Source organism: Lucilia cuprina, chromosome 6 (assembly GCF_022045245.1).
Source record: "Lucilia cuprina isolate Lc7/37 chromosome 6, ASM2204524v1, whole genome shotgun sequence".
Taxonomy (NCBI): Eukaryota; Metazoa; Arthropoda; class Insecta; order Diptera; family Calliphoridae; genus Lucilia; species Lucilia cuprina.
The window spans coordinates 44,335,823-44,360,602 of NC_060954.1; the positions used below are offsets into that span (position 1 = coordinate 44,335,823).

Here is a 24,780-nt window from a genome sequence, read left to right on the forward strand (position 1 = left end):
TAGTCAAACTACAGCTCGAAATTTTGAAGATAATTCAATAAATGTTGGTACATGATCTTCTATGGAACCGTAGACAAAGCCTATTGATTCACTATTTCATCTAGGTCTCACATAACCCGACGAATAAGGCTTTTAAGTTCATAATCATGTTTAATATACTCGTATGTCTACAAAAGCTGGAATTCTATATAAGAATATCTGAGGCAAGGTACAATTCAACTTAAATGTTTTATTATGAAAACTACATTACATTTTATTAATATTATTTAATTAACATTATTTTTATTCTACTTTTCACAATAATTTTACTTCTTAATAATTTCGAAAAAAAGAACACAAACTACATCCTGAGAATGTGTTCAGATGTAGTGGATTTTGGAATCAAATAAAAAGGACATCCCTCCTATGACAAGCCTGTTTTAAAGGTAACACTTCTTCAGGTCTTTTTCAGTACTTCCATGGAGTAAATTCTACTTCTTTTTCGCTTCTTAGGAAGTTATTTTTTTTTTTGCTGGGAATCTGAAATATTACAAATACAATTTTTGTACATATATAACTAAAACATTTGCTGGGACATGTTGAAAAACTGCCCAACTAACATTTTAAAAAATTAATACTCACATAATTGTATATATACAAAGCCTTACACAACTACACAGACATAAAAATATTGTGGTCACTTTTAAGAATTCAAAAAGTTCTTCAAATAATTTTTATTTTTTGCAAAGTTAAATAAGTAAAGAATCAAAATATTAGACATAAAGAATTTTTAGAGTTATTTTGAAAAAATAAACAAAGGATTTTAAAACATTAACAAAATAACACAAAAAAAATAAATCTAGTAGCTTTTGGGCGATCATTTAATACCCCACAGCATATGGGGAATGCTACGGGAATGCTATACATAAAAATTATAATTGAAATTTTAAATTAAAAAAAAAATATTTTTTTTCTATTATCTCATTTCATTTTGCGTAATATATAAAGCACTGCACTTTTAGCTAATGTTTCAAATTCTTTCCAAAATTAAAAGAAAAACCAAACTACTACCAGGTTTTTTTTTTTTTTGCTGTTGTATACACAAATCCTTGTACCAACAGTTGCTAACTTCAACCCAACTAAATATTTAAATAAACTAGCTAGACACATTACTAGACAATATTTTTATTCTTACCAAACTCGTTTTACCGTCTGTCACAATTGTCTGTTTGCAACAGCTAAAAACGTAAACAGTTTTCGTACACAAATTAAAACAAACAAAAAAATATGAAAAGAAAAACAAAAAAACGAAAATAACTCTAAAACCCGGTAGTACGAAGGATATACAATGAGTTGAATATGAAGTTCATTTTGCAATTACACGCACATGCATAAATAATAATTTGAATGCAAGCAAAAAATATTTTAAACGGAAACGTATAGTAGGTATGTCTGTATGTATGTGTATGTGTGCGTATTTGAGTAAGTTTGTAGAGAAGAGCGATTGAAAAGGATAAAACATTTTAGATTTATAAAAATACAAACAAACAGTGCTACCAACACTTTTAAAAATTCAACTTTATGCACATTCAGTTTAAACACACATACACACTAACAAATAATACACACAGCAGGCCAACAAGATAGACAGACAGACGGACACACGAACCGACAGACAGATAAAACAGACAGCATCATTTCATTGTATGGTTGAGTGTGCAAGTGCTGCATCAGCCGGTATGTATTACCCTTGAAATTTATACTTATTTGCAAAAAAAATGTTTCTAGAAACAACAACAACAGCGAAAACTACACTTATACTTTTTCACATATACACTAACTAGAGTTTAATAGTGTGTAACAGAGACGAGATATAAAATGTAGGAGAATTGTACCAACATCTTGTACTTTTTCAGGTACTAACTAATTAATGAACTAACTAACTAACTAACTAATTAACTAACTAACTAACTAACTAACTAACTAACTAACTAACTAACTAACTAACTAACTAACTAACTAACTAACTAACTAACTAACTAACTAACTAACTAACTAACTAACTAACTAACTAACTATCTAACTAACTAACTAACTAACTAACTAACTAACTAACCAACTAACAAACTAAATTTTAAAAATTTAAAAACAACATATTTGTGTCCATGATGTAGTCCATTATAATTCATAATTATGAACCGATTGTTTTAGAAAGTTTTCAGTTCTGATGGGGGCCTTACATATGTGGTTTTGACTCTCCACCTTGTTACGTTTGTGATTTCAACAGACAGATAGACGGTATGACGGACGGACAGACTGACGGATGAACGGACGGACGACCATGGCTAAATCGTTTCTGAATTAATTATGGACCCAATATATACAAACTTTTGTGGGTCTATAAACAATATTTGCGTTGTGTTGCAAACGGAATGGCAAAATCATTATAAGCTTTTATGACGGTGGCTATAAAATGTTTCCTTAAGTATTTTTGGACCAAAAACAAAATTTTTAAAATGTCTAAAAAGGACCAAATGAGTTTATTTTTGAAGCTCTTTAAAAATTAAGTTTAAAAAGTGCTAATGCAAAACTGAGGACTATTAAAATAAAAAACAAGTAGGAAAGTATAGTCGGGCATGGCGGACCATGTAATACCCTACACCATGAGTATATTTTTAAAATTTTTACTTTTTATAAAATTTTTATTTTTTTGTAAAGAAACTTTTATGTTGAATATTACCATAATTCCAAAATATTTAAGCCATTTATTGATAAAAAACTAAAATTTCTAAATAAGGCTTTATATAGGTCAAATATGGGCCGATCCTCGGTAAATTTGGGAAAAGGATATATTTCTAAATAACAGTTAGTTTTGTTGAGTTTCATTGCGATACAAATGGTTACAAGTCAATTTTAGACGTTTAAGTCATTTTTTGAGGGGGGGTTTGTATGGGGGCTAGGGTCAAATATAGGCCGTTCCTTACGAAAATCTGCAGTATCATTTATACTTATATAAAACTTATTTGTGCCAATTTTTAGAGAGATAGCAGAATATTTGACGTAGTTATAGCATAAAAAGTTCAAATCGGGAGGTACGGTTGTATGGGGGCTAGGTGAAATAATGGACCGATTTCAACCATTTTCAATAGGCTTCGTCCTTGTACCAAAAAACATGCTTGGTCCAAATTTCATTAAATTATCTTGAAAATTGCGGCCTGTACCTTGCGCACAAGGTTTACGTGGACAGCCAGCCAGCCGGACAGACGGACGGACATGTCTTAATCGAATCAAAAAATGATTCTGAATCGATCGGTATACTTTAAGGTGGGTATTGGACCAATATTTTTGTATGTTACAAACATCAGCACAAACGTATAATACCCTCCCCACTATAGTGGTGTAGGGTATAAATACTTCTTATATTGCTTTTGTTTAGAGTACATAAATAGGCATCGAATTCTACATGAGATTCTTAAAAACAATTTTTCTCGTGACACTCTTCTCTACAATGGTTTTGTTGGTAAAAATAAAATTAATTATTAATTTTCAATAATCAATTTTCCATTTCAATGGCAAAAGTACCAAATAATTACGAAACCCTTGTACTTTTCGCATTACAATTGTGGCTGCAAAAAGTGCAATTGTACCTAATATTTTGTTTTCATCCCTGCCATTCGTTTATTATTATTTCTGCTGCATTTGTATAGTTTTTGTAACGTTTGCTGCCATTGTTGTTGGGTTTGTTTTTTGCTTTTGTTATTGTAACTCTTGAAATGTTTTCATTTCTGTTAGTGTTTGAGCGCAAAAAATAACAAACACATATACACAAACAGAAAATGCGAAACAGCAACAACAACAGCAGCAAAATTACAAGTTCACTACAACCATTAACTAGAAATTAAAGTATTGCAAAATTGAAAAATAACCTAAAGGATATTTTACTATTAGACTGTTTACATCTAATAGGAAAATAATCAAAAAAAAAAGGGAAATTTTCTCACACTCTTAAAAGAGAGTGAGAGAGAGAGTATTTATATCCTTTTTATAACTCAAATTTATAAAAGAGAGTGTTTTTATAGAGCAAGCGCTAAATTTGGCTTATTTTTCTCTTCTCTTTACAGCAGTTTTTTTTTTCTCATAACTAAAAGGACTCTCAGCTAAACAGGATGTTTATATGAGTGTTTATAACAAGCACCTGTCACTTGGCGGCACTCAACTCAGTTGAACTGGGAATTTTTTTGTGAATATCCAACAAGGACTAACAAACTGCTAGAATAATTTAATACTCGAACCCAGCAAACCAAGAAAAACGGTGGTGGAATTAAGGAAATATTTTTTTTCGTGTGTGTGCTCAATCAAGAACTTGAAAAATAACGTTACTTGTCTCTCTGTTCAATCGTTTGTATTCGTTTATTTTTGAACAATATTTTCTAGTTTATTTAACTAAAGTAGTCGTGTTTTCAAAACTCAGTTCGTAACGGTTTGTGCTAGAGAAAACATAACGACGGATTATTTTACGGAAAAATTTTTACGGAAATTAAAATAAAAACACACACGCGCGAGTTTATAGAAAATCCTTTAAAGGCAAAACTAATAAGAAAATAAATTAAAGAAAACTAAATTTAAAACGATAGAAAGCTAAATATAAAATACAAAAAGATCTCACTAACTAAAAGAAAGAAACTTCTAATAAGAAATAACTGTAAAAAATTTTAAAATAAATTCAATTTAAAAAGAAATATAAATAAATTTAAAATTAAATAAAAATAAATTTAAAAATTCTTAAAAAAGAAATAAAAAAAAATCCTTTAAAAAGGATTGAATTTCAAAATAAAGTTGTGTCAATTTTGCTCAATCAATTGAAAGTGTATTTGATAAAAAAAGTATTAAAATATATATGAGTCCTTACAGAGTGTAAAAGAAAAAAATTACAGTGCATATTTTGTTTTTTATATTTAATTGTTATTGTATGTTGTGTGATTTAAAAATATGGGCTCAATGAAATTATCCAATAAATCGGCCACATTTAATGTGTTGGCTAAACAAATCGTTTTGTTGTTGCTGTTGAATTTTGTGGATTATGCTTATTCAGATTATGAAAATACTTGGAATTTATATTACGAACAACCTTGTTGTATGGGTGGTAACAATCAGCATCATATAAGACATCATAAAGGTAAGTTAGAGAATTTTGTTGCTTAGAGCTGAATTAAAAAAATTGTGAATAAAATGAAAAGGAATTTTGGTTGATAATTAATTTAGAAAAAATATTTCTTTGTTAGTTTTATTATTTGAAAACAGTGCATTGACTAAAGTTAGAGTGAGGCTAACAATTGATTTAGAAAAAAAAAAAATGATTAAGAAATTGTTATTTTATTTCAATTATAAAGTTTATTTAAATAAGTTTTCTTATCACACAATTTGTAATATGTTCCAAAGATAATAATTAAAGCAAAAATATTCTTCCTCAATGTACGGTTCCCAAGTCTGTCATATATCCTTTTTATTTAGTTCACTATTTTATTTAGTTTAATTATTTAAAAGTTTGTGTAATGAAATTATAGCAGATTTTTTCAGATTTCTTATTGAGTATTGTAAAATTAGTGAAGACTACACTTACACCCATTTACTTATTACAGTTTTTTTTTTACCAAAATGTCTATGCCTTAAACAACTTCAAAAGAACAAGAAGTAAAAATGCCTTTAAGCTTAATTATTATCTTTCGGTGCAAAAATATGTTGCTACAACATGTATTTAGAGTTAAAGGCAAAAAATTTACCAAAGATTTAAAATAAAATTTTCAAAAAAATTTTATTTTATTTTATTTCAATTGAAAAGATTTTTTTAAAAATTTTATTATCATACAGTACACAGCATGTTCTATAGATACAAAATAAAGCAAAAAATTTCATTCATCTATGAACGATTCATGAGTCTGTCCTATATCCTTTTTAGTTAGTTCATTAAAATAATAATATTATTTTTTATAAAATAAAGAGTTTTACAACATATAATTAGAGAGAAAGAGAAGTGGCAACCACTAAAATTAAAATAATTTTTTTTTTAGAAATTTTTATATATTTTTTTAATTAGAAAATATATTTTAATAAATTTACTTATCATACAATACGTAGCAGGGTATGTAGATAAAAATGAGAGCAAAAATATTTTTCATTTGTGTACGTTTCATGAGTTTGTCATATATCCTTTTTACTTAATTCATTATAAAATTACGTTTTTTTTTTAGTGTGTTAATGAATCTAAAGTAAGTAATATCTATGACAGCTAAAGCAGAAAACATTATTATTCATATGAAAGTGTTATAATTCTAAAGAGAAAATATCGAAATAATGAAAAATATATAGAAATCCGTATCACAAGATTCTACACTAGAGTTTAAAGGATTCTTAATAGAATATTTTCTTCTGTATGAAGCTTTTTGTCAATTTGAGTCTACAAATTAATTTTCACTAATACTAGTATGGTGTTCTTCTTCAAAATATGGAAACAAAAAATTCTCCATATTTTCATCTTTTAGTCTTTTTGACTGAATAGTTGTGTATAAAGTTCTGTAATATTACAGAAGTTGCGAATAGTGGCTTCCATTGCTCTAGACATGTACTTTGAATTATAGAAATACTTTTGGACAAATAGGAGCGATAAAAGCATGTTAACTTGTGGCATTCCAAGGCTCTGAAAGATAAAGCGTTTTTTTACATAAATTATGTCACTAAAGTTATCTTTCTGAGTTTTAAAGAAATCTAGTTGGAATGAATATGAAAATATCCTTCCAATAGGATATTTGACACAAAAATTGGTAAAAATAAAAAAAAAATATTACAAATTCTTTTGAACATTAAGTGACACAAAACACTTAATAGAGAAATATTTAAAAAAAATTTAAAAATTTTTGAAAAATACTCTAATAAAAACTAAGTTATTAAAGTAAATATAAATGAGGTTTTATTATCATTTGTTATCGTAAACCATATTTGAGCTATAGTCATTAATAGCAAACCAATCAGACGACAGTTTTAAAGCTGTAGTGTCAAACTTTAAAAAATTTTGTTAAGAAAATTGTAAAATTTTAACAAAATCTTCATATGGTTTATGAACTATAAAAAAGGAACTAAAATGGTGAACAATTTTCTTCAATATCTGTCACATATTAGCGGTACCTGCGATTTAAAATTTGATAATTTTGGAGAAAAATATATTTTGGTAAATTAAAAAAGGCTTTTTATATACATTTTTCAGAATAATTTGAAGTTTTAGTTAAATCTTATAATATTAACCCTTAAACTGTGAAGGTTAATCTCAAGATATTCAATATTGGGAAACTCTCTTAAAATCATAATGAAATATGTTATTGCTTTTAATTGATTTAAATAAAACTTTTGAAAAATATATATTGAGGACCCGTTTTATGAAAAAAAATTAACCCTTAAACGTAAATATAATTTTATAATTCTATAAAATTAATAAAATATTCCATGGTATTTTGCATGATAATGGTGGGTGATAAAGAGATATCAGATTCATTTACGTTAGCTAAAAATTTACTAAAATTCGAGGAATTGCTTTCACAAACCTTTAATTCGTTGGGCTGTCTAATTTATGTTAAACCTTTTGAAACTCAATATTAGACACTAAATAGATAATCGAAATCTGAGACTAGAGGCTAAATTAAACAGATTTATATTTCTTGATACTATTTTCATTTAAAACAAATTACACATTTCAAAAGGAATATATTTTTAGAAAATATTTAAAATATTTCTAGCAGCATAAACTACTGTGTCAAAATTGTTGTTAAATGATCAAAAAGTGTGGAAAAATAATTTTTATTATTTTTGTTTTATGCTGTCAAAATCAAAAGGTATCAAAAATTATTTTACAAATGTGAATCCTTAAAAATCCTTTTAAATTTTAAAAGAATTCAAAAATAACGCTTTAAAGATTTAAATTTTGAATATCGTAAGCCAAAATTTTAAACTAGAAAACTGAAAAGATATTAAAAACTACAATTTGAAAAAAAAACAATTTTTTATTAGTATAGAAATTATTTTTCAATATTTTGTAAATAATATATTTTCAAAAATTAATTTCATATTTTTGGTAAATATTTAATGTCCTTATTTCTTCCTTTCAATTGCGATGAACAAAAAAAACTGTTACTTTATATTTTATTTACTTAATTTTTTGCAAACAATAACTTTCCTTGTTTAACAATATGTTTTTTCCGCACACTTTTTCCCAGAAACCTTTCTTTGAAGCAAAAAGTGTCTAGACTTTTAATATATAAAAATGTTAGAGCTTTAAGATAAATATCTTTAAAGTTTTCCTTTCACATTGTAAAAATTTCTATATATTTATATATTACTTATTGTCAATTCTCCAATCAAGCAAAAGTTTTAATAGTCTATGTACTTCTTTACTTTTATATTTCCATAGAAGACAACAAATGTTTTTTTTTCTTTGGGTAAATTTGACAGCAGTTTTAAGGTATTTTATTTTATATTTGGGAACTTTATAAAAGTTTGTTTTTTATGGTTGTTGCTACTGCTGCTGCTGCTACTTTTTTCGTTTTAAGCAGTAAATAAATTTTCTTTTTCTTAAAAACTGTAGATTTTTCAATGGAATTTCTTTTTTTGTTGCTAAGGAATTTTGGGCTGCCTCAAAAACAGAAGGACAGACAGCTGCTATCACTGGCGAGTCACAAAACATTTTTATGTTTTTCTTTTTTTAATATTTTCTTCATAAAAATAATTAAAAATAAATACAGATTTTTTTCTTATTTTATGTATGTACTTAGTTTTAAATTGAATTTTTGGGGAAATATACGTTTGTGTGTATGTGTGTTTTTTAGGAATTTATAGACCGTTTTATTTGCATGTATTATTCATGGTTATAATTTTTACTTTATTTGATATGATTTTTAAGCTGGATAAAAATAATTATGTTTATACAAAATGATGTTATGGATATTTTATTAAATGTTTTTTATATTTTTTTTCCGTTTAGCAAGTATTTTTTTTGGAAAAGTAGAGATGGTGGGTTTTTTAAATAACGACTTTATTGAAAAGTTTTGTTAATTGTGGATTGTTTTTTAGTAAATAGTCTATAATATATTTTTACTATAGTATGGATTTTCTGTACTTCCATTAAGTAAATTTTACTTCATTTTCGCTTATTTAGAAGTTCTTTTTTTACTAGGTGGACTTGACTATAGATAAACTATAATACTCAACTATGGACTATACTGAAGATGAAATAGATTGACTAAAGACTCGAATATAGACTCGAATATAGACTAGACTATAGACTAGGCTATAGACTAGACTATAGACTAGACTATAGACTAGACTATAGACTAGACTATAGACTAGATTATAGACTAGACTATAGACTAGACTATAGACTAGACTATAGCCTAGACTATAGACTTGACTATAGACTAGACTATAGACTTGACTATAGACTAGACTATAGACTTGACTATAGACTAGACTATAGACTTGATTATAGACTAGACTATAGACTAGACTATAGACTAGACTATAGACTAGACTATAGACTAGACTATAGACTTGACTATAGACTAGACTATAGACTTGACTATAGACTAGACTATAGACTTAACTATAGACTAGACTATAGACTAGACTATAGACTTGACTATAGACTAGACTATAGACTAAACTATAGACTAGACTATAGACTAGACTATAGACTAGACTATAGACTAGACTATAGACTAGACTATAGACTAGACTATAGACTAGACTATAGACTAGACTATAGATTAGACTATAGACTAGACTATAGACTAGAAAGAGAGAGAGACAAGCAGCAGGACCAGATCGCTTTAAAATCTATTAAAGAACCAGAAATTATAGAAAAATAATACTAAATTATCGTAATATCTCCTATTTACTTCCTCCTTCAAATATTTTTAAGAATTTTGCTAAAAGCTTAAAATTTGCAAATACATTTTTCAACTATTTAAATCATAAAAAGTGTTTAAGATCTAACTTATATGGTAAAATATATTATATTAAACCCATAAAATATTAACATTTACGCCCATCAAAATCACCATCATCTCCATTATCGTTATCATCATTTGTAGCTCCATCTATGATTTTGTTAAAATCCCTTAACAAGCAACTGGTTTGAGGAAGAAAACTTTTGTTGTTAACAAATTTTCTTTAGCTCTTATCCTCATTATTGTTGTGTTTGTTGTTGTTAATACTTCAAAGTAAAGTTATTTTCATTTCGTAGTGATTTTGTTTTCAATACAGAATGTTATCCTTTCAAAATTGTTTTTTGATATTTAAGCCGCGTTCAAGCTTAAACAGCAACAAACACCAAGAAAAAAAAAAGAACAGATGAGAAGGATAAAAATATCTAAAGAAAAGAAAATACGACAGTCAGACAGAAAGATAGATAAACAATCGTAAAGTTGGGCGACAATAAGCAGAAAATATTTGCCAAATAAAGCAAAAGAATGTAGAGAAAAATGATAAGGACAGAGGTAATCAAATAAAAGTAAAGAGAAAATAGTATGTGTGAATAGATGTAAGTAGGTGTGTGTTTAGGGAAATAAAACTTAGAAAGGAAGTTACATCGTTTGGTCCTTTGAAACACACTATATTTTTGGCAAATTTTCTATTCATAATTTTGATGGAAGGACAGACTTGGCTTTCCTTCACTTATATTTTTTTAACCATCAGAAAACACAGAAAGTGTTTAAAAATTTCAAAACATTTCCAACAATATATTAAGCTCCAAATTCCCAAAATAGTACATATGTTCCCCCACTATAAACAGAAACCTAGTCTGAAGTGTTAAATGGTAAGAAAACAAAATGAGAAAACAAAATAAACGTTGCTGAAAAAATATACAAAGAATCGAAAAGACAAATCTTTTAACAAAATAATTTCATTTTAAGCGGATTTATAAATTTTCATACTTTTTGTCCTCAAACACCTTCTTAGAAAGCACACAAACACACATATACACACATTAATACAAGGAAGTATTTAAGTGTGAAACAATGTTAGCAAGTCTTTGTTAGAAAATTTGTAATATCACCACCACCATCATTACCAACACTACCATTGTTACCTTTAGACAGCATTTATTGGTTTTGTTTCCGTTTTTCCCGTTTTCTAAAGGATTTTTCCTTTTTTCATTTCAGTTTTTGTTATTATAACAATTTTTTGCCACTTTACCTAAACTATTGATATTTTCGAAGCAATGACAAGGGTTTGCTTAACAGCCAGTCCCTTTTTTTCCTTTGTCTTGTTAAATATTTCCTTCTTTTAAAGGGCACAAAGCTGGCAGAAAACACAGATGAGTAGAAAAAAGAGTCTTTGTTATTATAATTCATTGATTTGTTATTTTTTCATTATTTTCAGTAATATAAAAAAAAAAGAAGAAAGAGGCAAAAGTCTAAGAAAGAATTGCAATAGAATAGAAAAAAAGTTTTGTTTTTAAAAGACATTTAAGTATTAAGGAAAGTACGTCTAAAGAATTTCTCTTGACTTTGCTTTAACTACATTTTTTTCCTAATGTTATTTTTACAACACATTTCTGACTCTCTAGACCGTATATCCTTTTTTTTGGATTTTTTTTTAGTAATTTTTAAATAGTCTAGTTCATTTTTCTGTAAAACTTTTCTTATGCCCTTTCTTTTTTCTTCTTCCTTAGTTGTTGTTTTCTTTTTTTTTAATTTTTTCTTATTAAGCTTTAATTAGTTTTCAAGTGTTGTTTTTATTAAGTTCTTTTTTATTCCTTTAGCTATACAGTTTTTGTTTTTATTTCGCTTATTATTCTTTTAGAATTTTTTTTGTATTTAGCGGGTTTAGTTTATAAGAATTTACTAGTCTATTATGGTTTGTTCATGATAAGACCACTAATAATAGCTTTTATTTATAATTTTTCTTTATTCCTTTAATTTGTCGGCGATTTTTTTGTTGTTGTAATATTGTTGGATATATATGTAAATAAATGCTAATATATTCTATGCATAATTGTCTCAAATTCTGGTCATCAAAAAGTCCGTACTGTTAAGCAGAGAAAAATTAAAGTCTTAGGTCGTCCATATCTTCAGTTTAATTTTTAGGATAAGTACTTCTTTTTTAGTCTATGTTAAGTGGAAGTCTGGATTTTGTAAAATTGATCTTATTTAAACAATTTCGATTTAAGTTCAGAACTAAGTTAAGTATCTTTAGAGTGATAAAAGTAATAATTTAAGAAATTTAGTCATTATATTCCTAGACAATGTAATATATAAACAAATATTCCATGATTTCATGAATATGTTATATACAATACAAGTCTTACAGTACGTATGATTAATATTTAATTTAAATTGTTTTTTTATATCAATCATACGTTCTGGTGTGATCTTAAATCTTTGATTTTAAGAAAGGATTGACTTTCTAGTAGTTAGTTACAAACTGATTAATATTTTATACAGCTACCAATCTATTGGTCAATAAGCCAGACCTAGACTATTATAGACTATACTGCCTAGCTTACTAACTGATTCCATATACTAGTCTATTGTTTATTCCAAATACTAATCTATTGAATGTAGTACAGACAGACATTTTGCAGAATAGTATATTGAAAAGTCTACAGACTTATCTTTTGATTGGTTTACATACTATGCCAGAATATTCTATAGATTAGATCATGAACTTAGTAGCTACTCCAAAATCTAGTCGTTTGACTAATCCATAGACTAGTCTATCAAATAAACCAAACACTAGTCTCTTGTCTAGTGTATTGACTAATTTAATCACTAAGTTTTGGGCTAATACTTAGACAAGTCCTTGTAATTCTTGCAATTAGTTTGCAAGCTAACCAATTGGCAAACCCACTGACTAGTCGTTTTGTGTGCCAACAGCCTAGTCTATTAAAAAAATTATTGATCAGAACACATACTAGTCTTTTGTCAATAGATTATTCTAGTCACTAGCCTATTGACTAGACCAGTGATTAGTCTACGAGTTACAGTAGTCTTCATGCTATTATATAGTTTATAGAATATTTTATTGGCAAGCCTTTCTATAATCTATTTACGTAACTTAAACATTTATTGTATAATCTTCAAAATCATCTATTGTTTAGTCCATAGAATGATCTATTTACTACTCCTTAGAATATACTATTGACTAGTGTTAAGATTGAACCCTTGGATAGTATATATTTCTATGAACTTATCCATAGTATTGTTTAGAAACTAGTCTATTTATTTGTCATACAATCTGCAGAGTATTCTATTGATTAGTCCACAGACTAATAGAACAGTCTGTTTTCCAGTTCAGAGAATAGACTTTTATCTAGATTTAAGATTAAAGTCTTGGCCACCCAGTGTAGAGTTTATCAAACAATCAATTATCTATTTCACGGCCAATCAGCAGAATAGTCAAGTCTACAGATTATAAATATGCCATAAAGGCTATCCACAGTATGTTATATACTATCCACAGTATGATATATGATAGACTTCAGAAAATTAGATTTTTGCTTGTGTAAGAATCCACAAATTCTTTAAGAATGAAATTTTCCTAGTAACTAATGTTTCCCTACTTCCAACGATTTTAAACTGAAAATAATTACAAGTCCTTTAAAATTCTTTTTCACATGTGCTAAATTGTCAAAAAATAACTTGAAGATATGAAAAAAAACTGCCAACAAACTAATATTTACTTCAAGGTCTTGTTGCTATTATTTGTTAAAATAGATTTACTTTTCAGCTGAAAAGAAACCTAAATCAAATTATGTGTGTCATGTGAGTTGTTACAACAAATATAAAAGAAAAAAGTTTTTTTCTTTTTTAAGTTTAGCAAAATATTTCAGTCTCGAAGTTTTACAATGAAAATTTTTTCTTACACTTAAATGTCCAAAAAATATATATATTATTTTATTTCATGTTCAATATTTTTCATACAATTTACTATTGTATTGTTAAAAATTGAACACATCTGGGTATTGCAATTTGTGTTGTGAAATGTTCTTTGGTTTTCATCGTTTTTTTTTTGCCATTTTTGTGAAGCAATAAAATAATTTTTGTATAATAATATATACCATAAAAAGATGTATGTATGTACATAAAAACTTCAATACTAACAAACATTATGTAGTTATATACATAGTACATGTGTAGTTTTGTTATATACAAGAGAACAGACACATGCAACCATAAGACTGTAGTTGCAGTTATATATTAACATAAAAGCTAAAAACGATTTTTATAATACTTTTATTAGTTTTACTAGTTATGATGTATATAAAACTTTCATAAAATTAGACCAAAAGTTTCCAAAACAGCTGGCCCAGTAGGAAATATTATTACTTTAAGTAAACCAAAATAAAAGCTACTAGACACCTTAATATAGCAATGCATAATTAGCCAGCTTAATAGCTAAAAATAAGACATTTAAATGTCTGAATAAAATATAATACTCCTGCCTCATTTACCTTACAATAACTACAAGCTGTTACAAACACAACGAAATGCTGTTAATTCCTATTTCTTTATTTAGTAGTAGTTGGCTGATATAAGAAATATGTAAGCTGTTAGCTTTAGTTAACAAAATTTATTGTTGCGGTGAAAGTTTCGTTTTTTCAAACTCAAGTTGGCCATTCGACCAGAGAAAACTCAACAAGAAATAAAATAGAAAAATATTTATTTTACTATAATACTTAGCTGGGGAAACAAAAATTATGACTTCTTTCTATATTGTGGTCTATTACGCAAACAACGTGCCTAGATCGTTTAACACGTACTAGTAATTTACACAATGTACCATCTTTAAGGTTTTATTTTATTTTTTTTTGTAAACAACAGATTCCTTTTTTGCTAAATCAAACAGAAATGCCAAGAAAAAGGATTTATATATAAAAATTTTGTTTTTAACATTTAAGTACTAGGTATTAGTGTTTAAGAAAAAATCAATATTTTGCTTTAATTAAAAACAAAACAAAATAATAAAACAATATAGGTTTTAATACCTTTAACCGTTAACCATTTACAATTTCCTCTTACACATTATGTTTACCTAAGTAAATTGGTTTTTATTACCTTAAGGAATTGTGCTTTGAGAGGTGTGTGTGTTTTTTTTTATTTTGCTCTTTTAACTAACAACAAAAAATAAAACTGTCTAAAGCAAGCAAATTATTAACAGTTAATACCATTTAACTACTAAAGGAAATTAAGCTTATTTTATATATTTTGTAAAAACAAGCGTTGTATATACTAGAAAATCTTTTTAAGGCTTTGTCCTTAAAGCCTTGCTATAACTTTAGCTGTAAACATGTTTACTTTTTCACTAGTGGCAGAAATATTTACATATTTAAATTTACTAAGAATTTTAAAACAAAAAAATTACTTAATTTTCATAAAAATCCAATTATAAAAACTAGTTTTTGTTTTAGCTTTTACGTATGAGTAATATTTAATTCATAAAAATTAATAATATCAATCATACGTTCCTATACACTTATGTTTAATAGTTTCAGACAATTCAGTGGTTCCTTAGAAGTTTGTGAATTGTGGTTAACCAAAATGTTAAATAATGGATGCACTAAATCGAAACAAAAATGACTCTTGAAAGACGATGTAAAACTAACATTTTCGTAATGAAAATTTGATATAAAATGATTGTTAAATGCTTTCAAATAGAGACTCAATATGTATGAAAATCATCGCGTACGATATAAGTAGAAAAGTAATACCTTAAATAGGGTGTGTAACTAACATTTTTATATAATACAGATGCAAGATATAAGTACTTCCCTTTACTAACCCCTTGGTACAAATAAACATCGTCTTTTAATAAAATATATATTTTTTTCATATTATTCCATAACTTTTATTATCAATAACCTTTTAAACACCAAGATAATTGCATATTTTTTCATTAACAAATGGAAAACATTAATAATAACCCCAAAACAATACCTCACAACCATTGACACTTAATTCAATTAACTGTTAATACAATTTTCTTCCTTTGTATTTATAAGACAGAAAAAAGCTATACACCAACTAGGTCTACAAAACCTAATAAAACATAATATGTATAATATTTAGAAAGGCAATAATAAAAGTCCAGACATTTTATTAATAAACAGACCTGCAAATACAAAAAAGCTTTTATTGAATTTCCAAAAAAAAGTAAGTCTTCATATAACCAACACAAAATAAACGTTTCATAAAGACATTGACCGTTTAAAGGAAACCGAAAAATTATGTTTAAACACACACTTGTATACACAAACATATATATGTAGTTTGTATATATGTATGAATATGTGTATGTAATATCAACCCAAACAAATTATTATTAATAATGAAAAAGTAGAAATAAAAAAACAGGAAAAATGGCCTATACGAATTATTTACAGTTTAGTGAATACGGTTTTTGATTGGCACACATACATATGTACATACATGTATGCATGTATATACATAAATATTTACTTTAACATTAACATTTCTATTACTTTAATAGTTTTTGTAAAGCAAACAACCCCTTTTTAATGTTTTAAACATTTTGGGAAATCTTTAAAATATTTTTGAAGAAATGTTGTGTCTAAAAAGCAAATTTACTAACTAATTTCACCCCAGAATTATTCTGGATACTGGAATACACTAAAGAGCAGATTATGGTATGATTTGTTAAGAAGATTGCAGTCTGTTTTATTGAATAGGTTGTACTCTATGAAACAGACAATAGTCAGGACTATAGAATATACTAAAGAAAAGTCTATAGTCTAAACTATATAATAGTCCAAACAAATATACCTAGGCCTTTAACAGGCCTGTTGTATGCTCCTTAACCAGTGAGAATGGAACCTTACACCTTCCGTCTACCAGACTAGAACACTAACCACTAACCTATCGAAGTATAGACTATTAAAAAACTCTAGTTTGGACTTTAGAATAGACTGTACTATAGAATATTTTTACTATTTAAACCATAGTATAAATTATAGTGTGGGCTATAGAGTATGCTATAGAATAAACCATAGTTTGGTCTACAGATTACACTATATTCTGTACTGTATATACTAGACTATAGACCATATAATAGACTATTGTGTGGACTATAGATAAACCATAGTCTAGTCTATAGAATTGACCTAAGTCTGGACTATACATTATGCTTTAGCTTGGACTATAGAATAGTCTATAGCCTGGACTAAAGAGTAGTCTATATTCAAGATTATAGAATAGTCTATAATCAGGATATAGAATAGTCGATATTCAAGACTATAATTGTCTGGAATATGGAATATTCTATATTCTGGACTGAGGAGTAGACTGTAGAATATGCTATAGTCAGTCTATAGTCAAGACTATACAGAACTTTAGAGAGAAGTTAATACTTAAGCTGTAGTCTTGAAAAAACTATAGTCTGAAGATTAGTCAGACTATGTTATAGAGCAGACTATGAAATGAGACATAATCTTGTCCATTGAAAAGACTGCAGCAAGTTTTTTTTAGAATACACTCTAGTCTAGACGATATAGCATCCTAAAGTATGGAATATAGAACAGAATATAGTCTAGACTTTAGAAAAGTTTAAAGTCTAGATGAAAAAATAAACTAGATTAAGCTTGAGCTTGAGCTTCTTCTAGTATTATATGTATATATTCTTTCCTGGGGGTACTACTTTAAAGCTAATAGTTGCAATTCTATTACAATATATTTTACACAAATTTATAAAAAATTATCATTTATGATTTCAAAAGCAGTTTTTTAGCTAAAATCAGATTTAAATAAAAAATACTATAAAATAACGAAAAGAAAAAACAATTTAATATCATCAATAAATCATTAAAGTTTATGTGTCTATGTTAAAATTTATATTGCACACACTACTCTATATACATTCAAATAAAGATATATATGTACATATCTGTAACTACGTTTTGAATATTTTCTGATAAATGTTGTATGCATGTTAACATAAACTACTTAATTTGTTATTAAACAGTTCATTTCTATGCAAGACCACACATAAACTATAAAAATACACACATACACAAAACACTTTTCTCGAACACCCATACTATTACAAATATATTATAATGCAAAAAAAGAGGAAAAAGCCTTCTCTTTACAATCACACTAAACATTTTGAAAATAGTAAATGTTATACTGGTCACATATATAAAAAAAATAACTGCAGCTATAGAAAAAAAAACAAAAAACTTAACATATAAAATTTATTTATGAGAAAATAGTTTGAAATAAAAACACCAAACCCCAAATACCCCTCTGAAAGCAGAGACCAGGATATATAATAAAGTTGAAAAATAAAAAAAAAGAAAATTGGAAATATATACAAAAATTACGATTCGTATAGCACATAGAGAATTGAACACAGCAAACAAAATCACCATAAACAATTTTCCTTTAACAACAAACCAATTTAACTTTTGCAATGTGCTGCAAATTACTCAAACTAAGCGCAACAAATCTACTCACTGGCTAGCTCACATAAACTGGTCACCAAATTTTACTTACTTTCTGTTATTTTTTTTGTCTTTATTTGGGGAGTTTGTTATTGTTTGTGGCCTTTAATAGAAATAAATAGAAGAATACTCTTTGTCCCCCTCCCGTACTTACCAATTTAATATTATTGCTTGAAAATCGGTCAGAATATTAAAACAGGACAGTAAAAATAAGTCTTAAATAAAACACCCCACTATTTTTTGGCTGCATTCTTTTGTTAAATTGTGGGGTGTTGGGTGGTAGTTTTTTTCCCAAAATATTTAAGGAATGTTTGAATTTAGTTATTCAGTGAGTGTTCCCCTTCTTGGTGAGCATTATTATATGTATAGAAAAGGGGTCAGTCAGTATGCATGCAGTTTCAAAAAGAAGTTTTAATCATATTTTCTTATAGTTTAAATGAATTTTCTTAGGATTATTATTAACACGAAACATATTTTTTCAGTCAAGAAGAAAAATTAACAATTGACTGGATAATATAATAATTTGTTAATATATGAAACATTTGCGACAAGGGGTTCAGAGAAAAGAAAATAGTCTGTTCTTCAGGCCAGTCTATAGTCTGTTCTATAGGCCAGACTATAGTCTGTTCTATAGGCCAGACTATAGTCTGTTCTATAGGTCAGACTATAGTCTGTTCTATAGGCCAGACTATACTTAGTCTGTTCTATAGGCCAGACTATACTTAGTCTGTTCTATAGGCCAGACTATACTTAGTCTGTTCTATAGGCCAGACTATAGTCTGTTCTATAGGCCAGACTATAGTCTGTTCTATAGGCCAGACTATAGTCTGTTCTATAGGCCAGACTATAGTCTGTTCTATAGGCCAGACTATAGTCTGTTCTATAGGCCAGACTATAGTCTGTTCTTTAGGCCAGACTATAGTCTGTTCTATAGGCCAGACTATAGTCTGTTCTATAGGCCAGACTATAGTCTGTTCTATAGGCCAGACTATAGACTGTTCTATAGGCCAGACTATAGTCTGTTCTATAGGCCAGACTATAGTCTGTTCTATAGGCCAGACTATAGTCTGTTCTATAGGCCAGACTATAGTCTGTTCTATAGGCCAGACTATAGTCTGTTCTATAGGCCAGACTATAGTCTGTTCTATAGGCCAGACTATAGTCTGTTCTATAGGCCAGACTATAGTCTGTTCTATAGGCCAGACTATAGTCTGTTCTATAGGCCAGACTATAGTCTGTTCTATAGGCCAGACTATAGTCTGTTCTATAGGCCAGACTATAGTCTGTTCTATAGGCCAGACTATAGTCTGTTCTATAGGCCAGACTATAGTCTGTTCTATAGGCCAGACTATAGTCTGTTCTATAGGCCAGAGTATAGTCTGTTCTATAGGCCAGAGTATAGTCTGTTCTATAGGCCAGACTATAGTCATTTCTATGGGCCAGACTATAGTCTGTTTTAAAGGCCAGACTATAATCTGTTCTATAGGCCAGACTATAGTCTGTTCTGTAGATGGGAGTAGAAACTGTTCTGTAGGACATACTGCCGTCTTTCTATAAGCCAAAATACAGTATATAGTTTATTCTTTGAAACAGGCTATAGTTCTTTTTCGTAGTCTAAATTATAATCTAATATATAACTATATAACCATCCTATAATTAGCACATAAATTGGGTCATTGATTTTGTAATTACAGCAAGTAATGTTAATAACAAAACATAAATTAATTTCAAAAAAATTATTCTTTATATTATTTTTTTTAAACCACACATTTAAAGTAGTTGAATGAAATTACAATAAATAAAATAATTAGTTCATATTTTGAAATTTTCCATTGTTATATGTTAATTTTGGTTGTTGTGGTAAAGAAAAAAAATTGAAACATATACTTTATTAAATTTTTAAACATGTTTATAATAAAATTTAATTATAAATTTTATTAGTTTAAAATAATGCTACATTATTTCGTATGTTTTTAATATCACATGCCACAAAAGATCATCGAATAAATATTCTTAAAATATTTGCAATTTTGTTTCAAAAAAAAAAAAAAGAAAACACAAAATATTTAGTTAATAAATTTCAGATATATTTAGCTTAAAATCTCATCAATAATATTGATGGGGTTAAGTTTACAAATGAACAGTAAAATAAATGGTTGTACAGTCAGAGAAAACTTTTTTGAAAATAGATAAAATTTAAAGCAATATTTAACACGATATGATTGGGATAATAAACAGTTTGTTGTATATTGTGTATTCCTGTTCGAGATATTATATAAGGTTTTTCTTTGCGTGTATGTATGTTTAGTTTATATTACAACATGTAAAATTCATTTAGATTTGAGTGTAATCGTATTTGTCTATGAGCTGTTAAAATATTAGTGGGTGGTAGTTTTTACACATAGCGTCCAATATGTAGTTGTGTATTTTTTTGTTTTTTTGGTGACTTTCGGAGATGGAGTGTTTATTTTTCATGTCGATTATACAAATTGCCATGTTGTTTATCTAAAGCAATTTTAACGCTAAATAAACCAAAATATTTATTACATACTACATATTATATATAAATTTATAATAATAATCTGGTGGCAAAAGCTATAAACGAAAAATAACAACAACAAAAAAGTAAAACAAATAATAAAAACAAAAATAACAAAAGAACATCATAAAACAAAATTATAACTTATATAGAAAATTTTGTGTATTAAAATAGTAAATAAAAACCTAGTTAAATGTATACACAGAAATACATATGTTAAGTATACAGTATATAAATTTAATATTACCAATTTATAACTGTTAGTGATTTACAACAAAAATTCTAAACAAAAAATCTATAAAATTTTATTAAACGTCAAATAGATATCTGTCATGTCTATCAATGTTTCTTGCATTTATTTTATATTCAACTGTTTTTTTTTAACCTTAAACCAAAATAAACAAAATTATATTAAATAAAAATTTTATAACAAAAACTATATATTTTTAGTACATATTTTTAATAAAAACTAAAATTTCATTTTCACAGAATAAATATTAGTATTAAATTGCATGATATTTAAATGTTTGATTAAAATTTTTCAACCATAAACTTTATAATTTATAAAAACATTTTTCATTTGGTAATTTAGTTTTTAAATGTTTAAATTTTAATAAAAAATTTATATATATTTTTTTGAAAAATGTTTAATCAGTATTTTGCAAATAACAATATATCTCAACAATTTTATTGAGAATTTTTTGTATTCGTCATCAAAATGGTATCAAAGGTTAGAAAGTAGGGTAGAAGGGGGATCATTCGCCATTGGGGCACATTTGTCTATTGGAATAACTTGAAAACCGAGTAATCGATTTTATCACATTATCAAATTTTGTTTTCGTTTATCGATTATCTATCATCCCTGATAGTTTGAAAGATTAACTATACACATGACAGGAGGCAGACGTGATTACTTGTTTTTCAATAATATAATAATTTTTTTTAACTTTTTTGTTAAGTTATGTTAAATTAACAATAAATATATTGTTTACTTTGTTTGATGAATTAAAGTTTACATGGACACACAGACAGACAGACAGACAGACAGACAGACAGACAGACAGACAGACAGACAGACATACGGACGGACGCACAGACGGACAGAAGGACATAGCTAAATCGACTCAGAAAGTGATTCTGAGCCGATTGATATACTTTGAGATGGATCTAGAACTAATATTTTTGGGTGCAGCACAAACGCATAATACCCTCCCCACTATAGTTGTGCAGGGTATTACTATTATTTTACTACTACAAAAATCACTAGTACTAGTGCCCAACTGTAAATTTTCCTATACCATCTTAATGCTCAAATTAACATTGAGTGTGTTTGAAACAAATACTAGTATCATTAGTTCTTTTTAGTTATACTAGTACATTTGGAAACGATTTGGTCGTTTGGAACCAGTTAACTATTAGTTCTAATGTTCACAAATTGGAGATTTTATTCCTTTGTAATCTTCCTGCTTGACTCGTCCATAAAAGAGCATTTTTTGTTTTATGCGAAATCATGGTTTGCAATATCAAACTAACCTCACATATGACGAATATTTATGGAAAATCTTAGATGTACAGCTTTTCTATTCGAAATCTAACGTGTATTCAAAAGACGGATGGACGGACTGATGGAAGGAAGGAAGGAAGGACGGAAGAACGGATGGATGGACGGACATAGTATATATTTGTTTTTGTACTAGAAATATTTACAAACGGTGTGATAAAAACAATATACCCTCTTATTTTCTGATAGTGAATATTAAATCTCCTCTCTCTAAATGGTTTTTAACTTAAGCCTTAAATACAAAAAAATATATATAATTTATTCATTTACTATTAATTTAAATATTTAGTTAATTTGTGCAGCTATTTATTTATGTATTTACGCACAAACATATGTATATATAAATAAATTAAGAATGTGTAGGTTTTTTTTTTACTAAAATCAATTTTGATATGCAAATTTTTATTTTTGTATTTAATAAATATAAATAAATTTAATTGTCTAAATATTTATATGCAAATGAAATGGCTGTAAGTGAAAAGAACTTTAATTAAGTATTTTAAAATATTTGTGGAAAATAAATATGTTTAAATTCAAAACAAAACAAATGTTAGAAAGGCATATAATTTCTGGGACAACTATATAAACTAGCTATTTTGTTTTAGAATAAGCTAACAAACTGTCATCAATAGTTAGATCCTTTTTACAAGGACCCATAACATACAGTATTTTTGTGTCTTCATACTTGCTGCAGGTTTAGTTAAAACACATACTTGGAAATGTTATAATTCTTTACCATACATAGTATTTAGCCTTTAACTTCAATTAAATATTTATACATTTTCATTCTAAACTAAAGAATGCTTACTTTACTCTACCTCTCTCTCTTTTTCTCTCTTATCCCATAGAAATACCACAAACTTAAATAAAATTTATTTCAAAACAAATTATTTAATTTAATTTCAGTTTACACAGATTAAGTGTTTAAAGTAAACACATCATTAAATACTAAATGAAAACTAACAAATAGAAAATAAAAGGAAAACTTTTCATAACTAAATCAACAACAATTGAAAACAACAACAACAACAACAACAACAAAAATTATAACATATTTTCATTAAAATAGTGAATAGAAAACTAATTTCATAAACAATATATACATATATAAGTTAAGACATCTGTTAAGGAGTAAACAAATACATACACATAAACTCACATGCAATTATGTGTATATATGTATGTAAAATAAGGAAAAATCCATAAAGTTAAGATGTTCATTAAATATATATGTTTTATATAAAATAAATAAATAGAGACAGCATATGCCTAAGTTAAAGTATATAACCACATATTTTGTATTATATATTAGGGTGCTTCCCTAATATAAATTAAAACAGAAATTTAGGTCAAAGGTTATTTATTTAAATATTAGGCTTTTCTATAAAGGATAAATAAGTTTTGAAAAATTTATGGTTTTCCATAGAGTGTGGACTACAAACAGGTTACAGCGAAGGCTATAATCATAACTACAGACAGAGTATAATCGTGATTTTAGACAGATTATATTCGTGACTATATAGACTAACCGTGGATATAAATAGACTATAGTCTTGCGTACAGACAGAGTATAACCGCGACTATAGATTGACAATTTTCCTGACTAAAGACATACAATATTCGCGACTATTTACAGACTATAGCCGTGACTTGAGACATACTATAGTCGTGACTAAAGACAGGCAATATTCGTGACTGTAGAACGACCATGGTCTGTTGATATCCACGACTATAGTCTGTCTTTAACCACGACTATAGTCTGTCTATAGCCTCGACTATAGTGTGTTTATAGCCACGACAATAGTCTGGGTATAGTCCATATAGGATAGACTAAAATGTCAGACTTAAGGAAAACTATAGCAGCTTTCAAAGACAGGCTACACTCGAGACTACAGCGAAGGCTATAATCATAACTACAGACAGAGTATTATCGTGACTGTAGACAGATTATATTCGTGACTATAGACAGAATAAAACCGTGACTATAGACAAACTATTGTCGTGAATATAGACAAAGTATAACCGTGACTATAGGCAGGCAATATTCGTGACTAAGTATGTGTTTAGTCACGACTATAGATAGACTATAGCCGTGATTTGAGACATACTGTAGTAAGGACAGAGAACGATAGCCGTGACAATAGACAGACTGTAGTCAGGACTATAGACAAGCATTAGTCGTGATTGTAGAACGACAAT

General features: G+C 27.5%; 1 protein-coding gene across 5 annotated transcripts in view; it reads left to right on the top strand.

Moving 5' to 3' along the window:
- LOC111684296 (semaphorin-2A) overlaps positions 1-24,780 on the top strand; it is a 170,054-nt gene that overhangs the window by 62,699 nt on the left and 82,575 nt on the right. For 4 of the 5 annotated variants that reach the window (XM_046953552.1, XM_046953549.1, XM_046953548.1 and 1 more), the window contains one exon: positions 4,101-5,155. In XM_046953552.1, the coding sequence (XP_046809508.1) occupies positions 4,969-5,155 (187 nt within the window). In that variant the 5' untranslated portion in view covers positions 4,101-4,968. The remainder of the gene's footprint in view (positions 1-4,100; positions 5,156-24,780) is intronic. The other variant, XM_046953550.1, reaches the window with a different exon arrangement.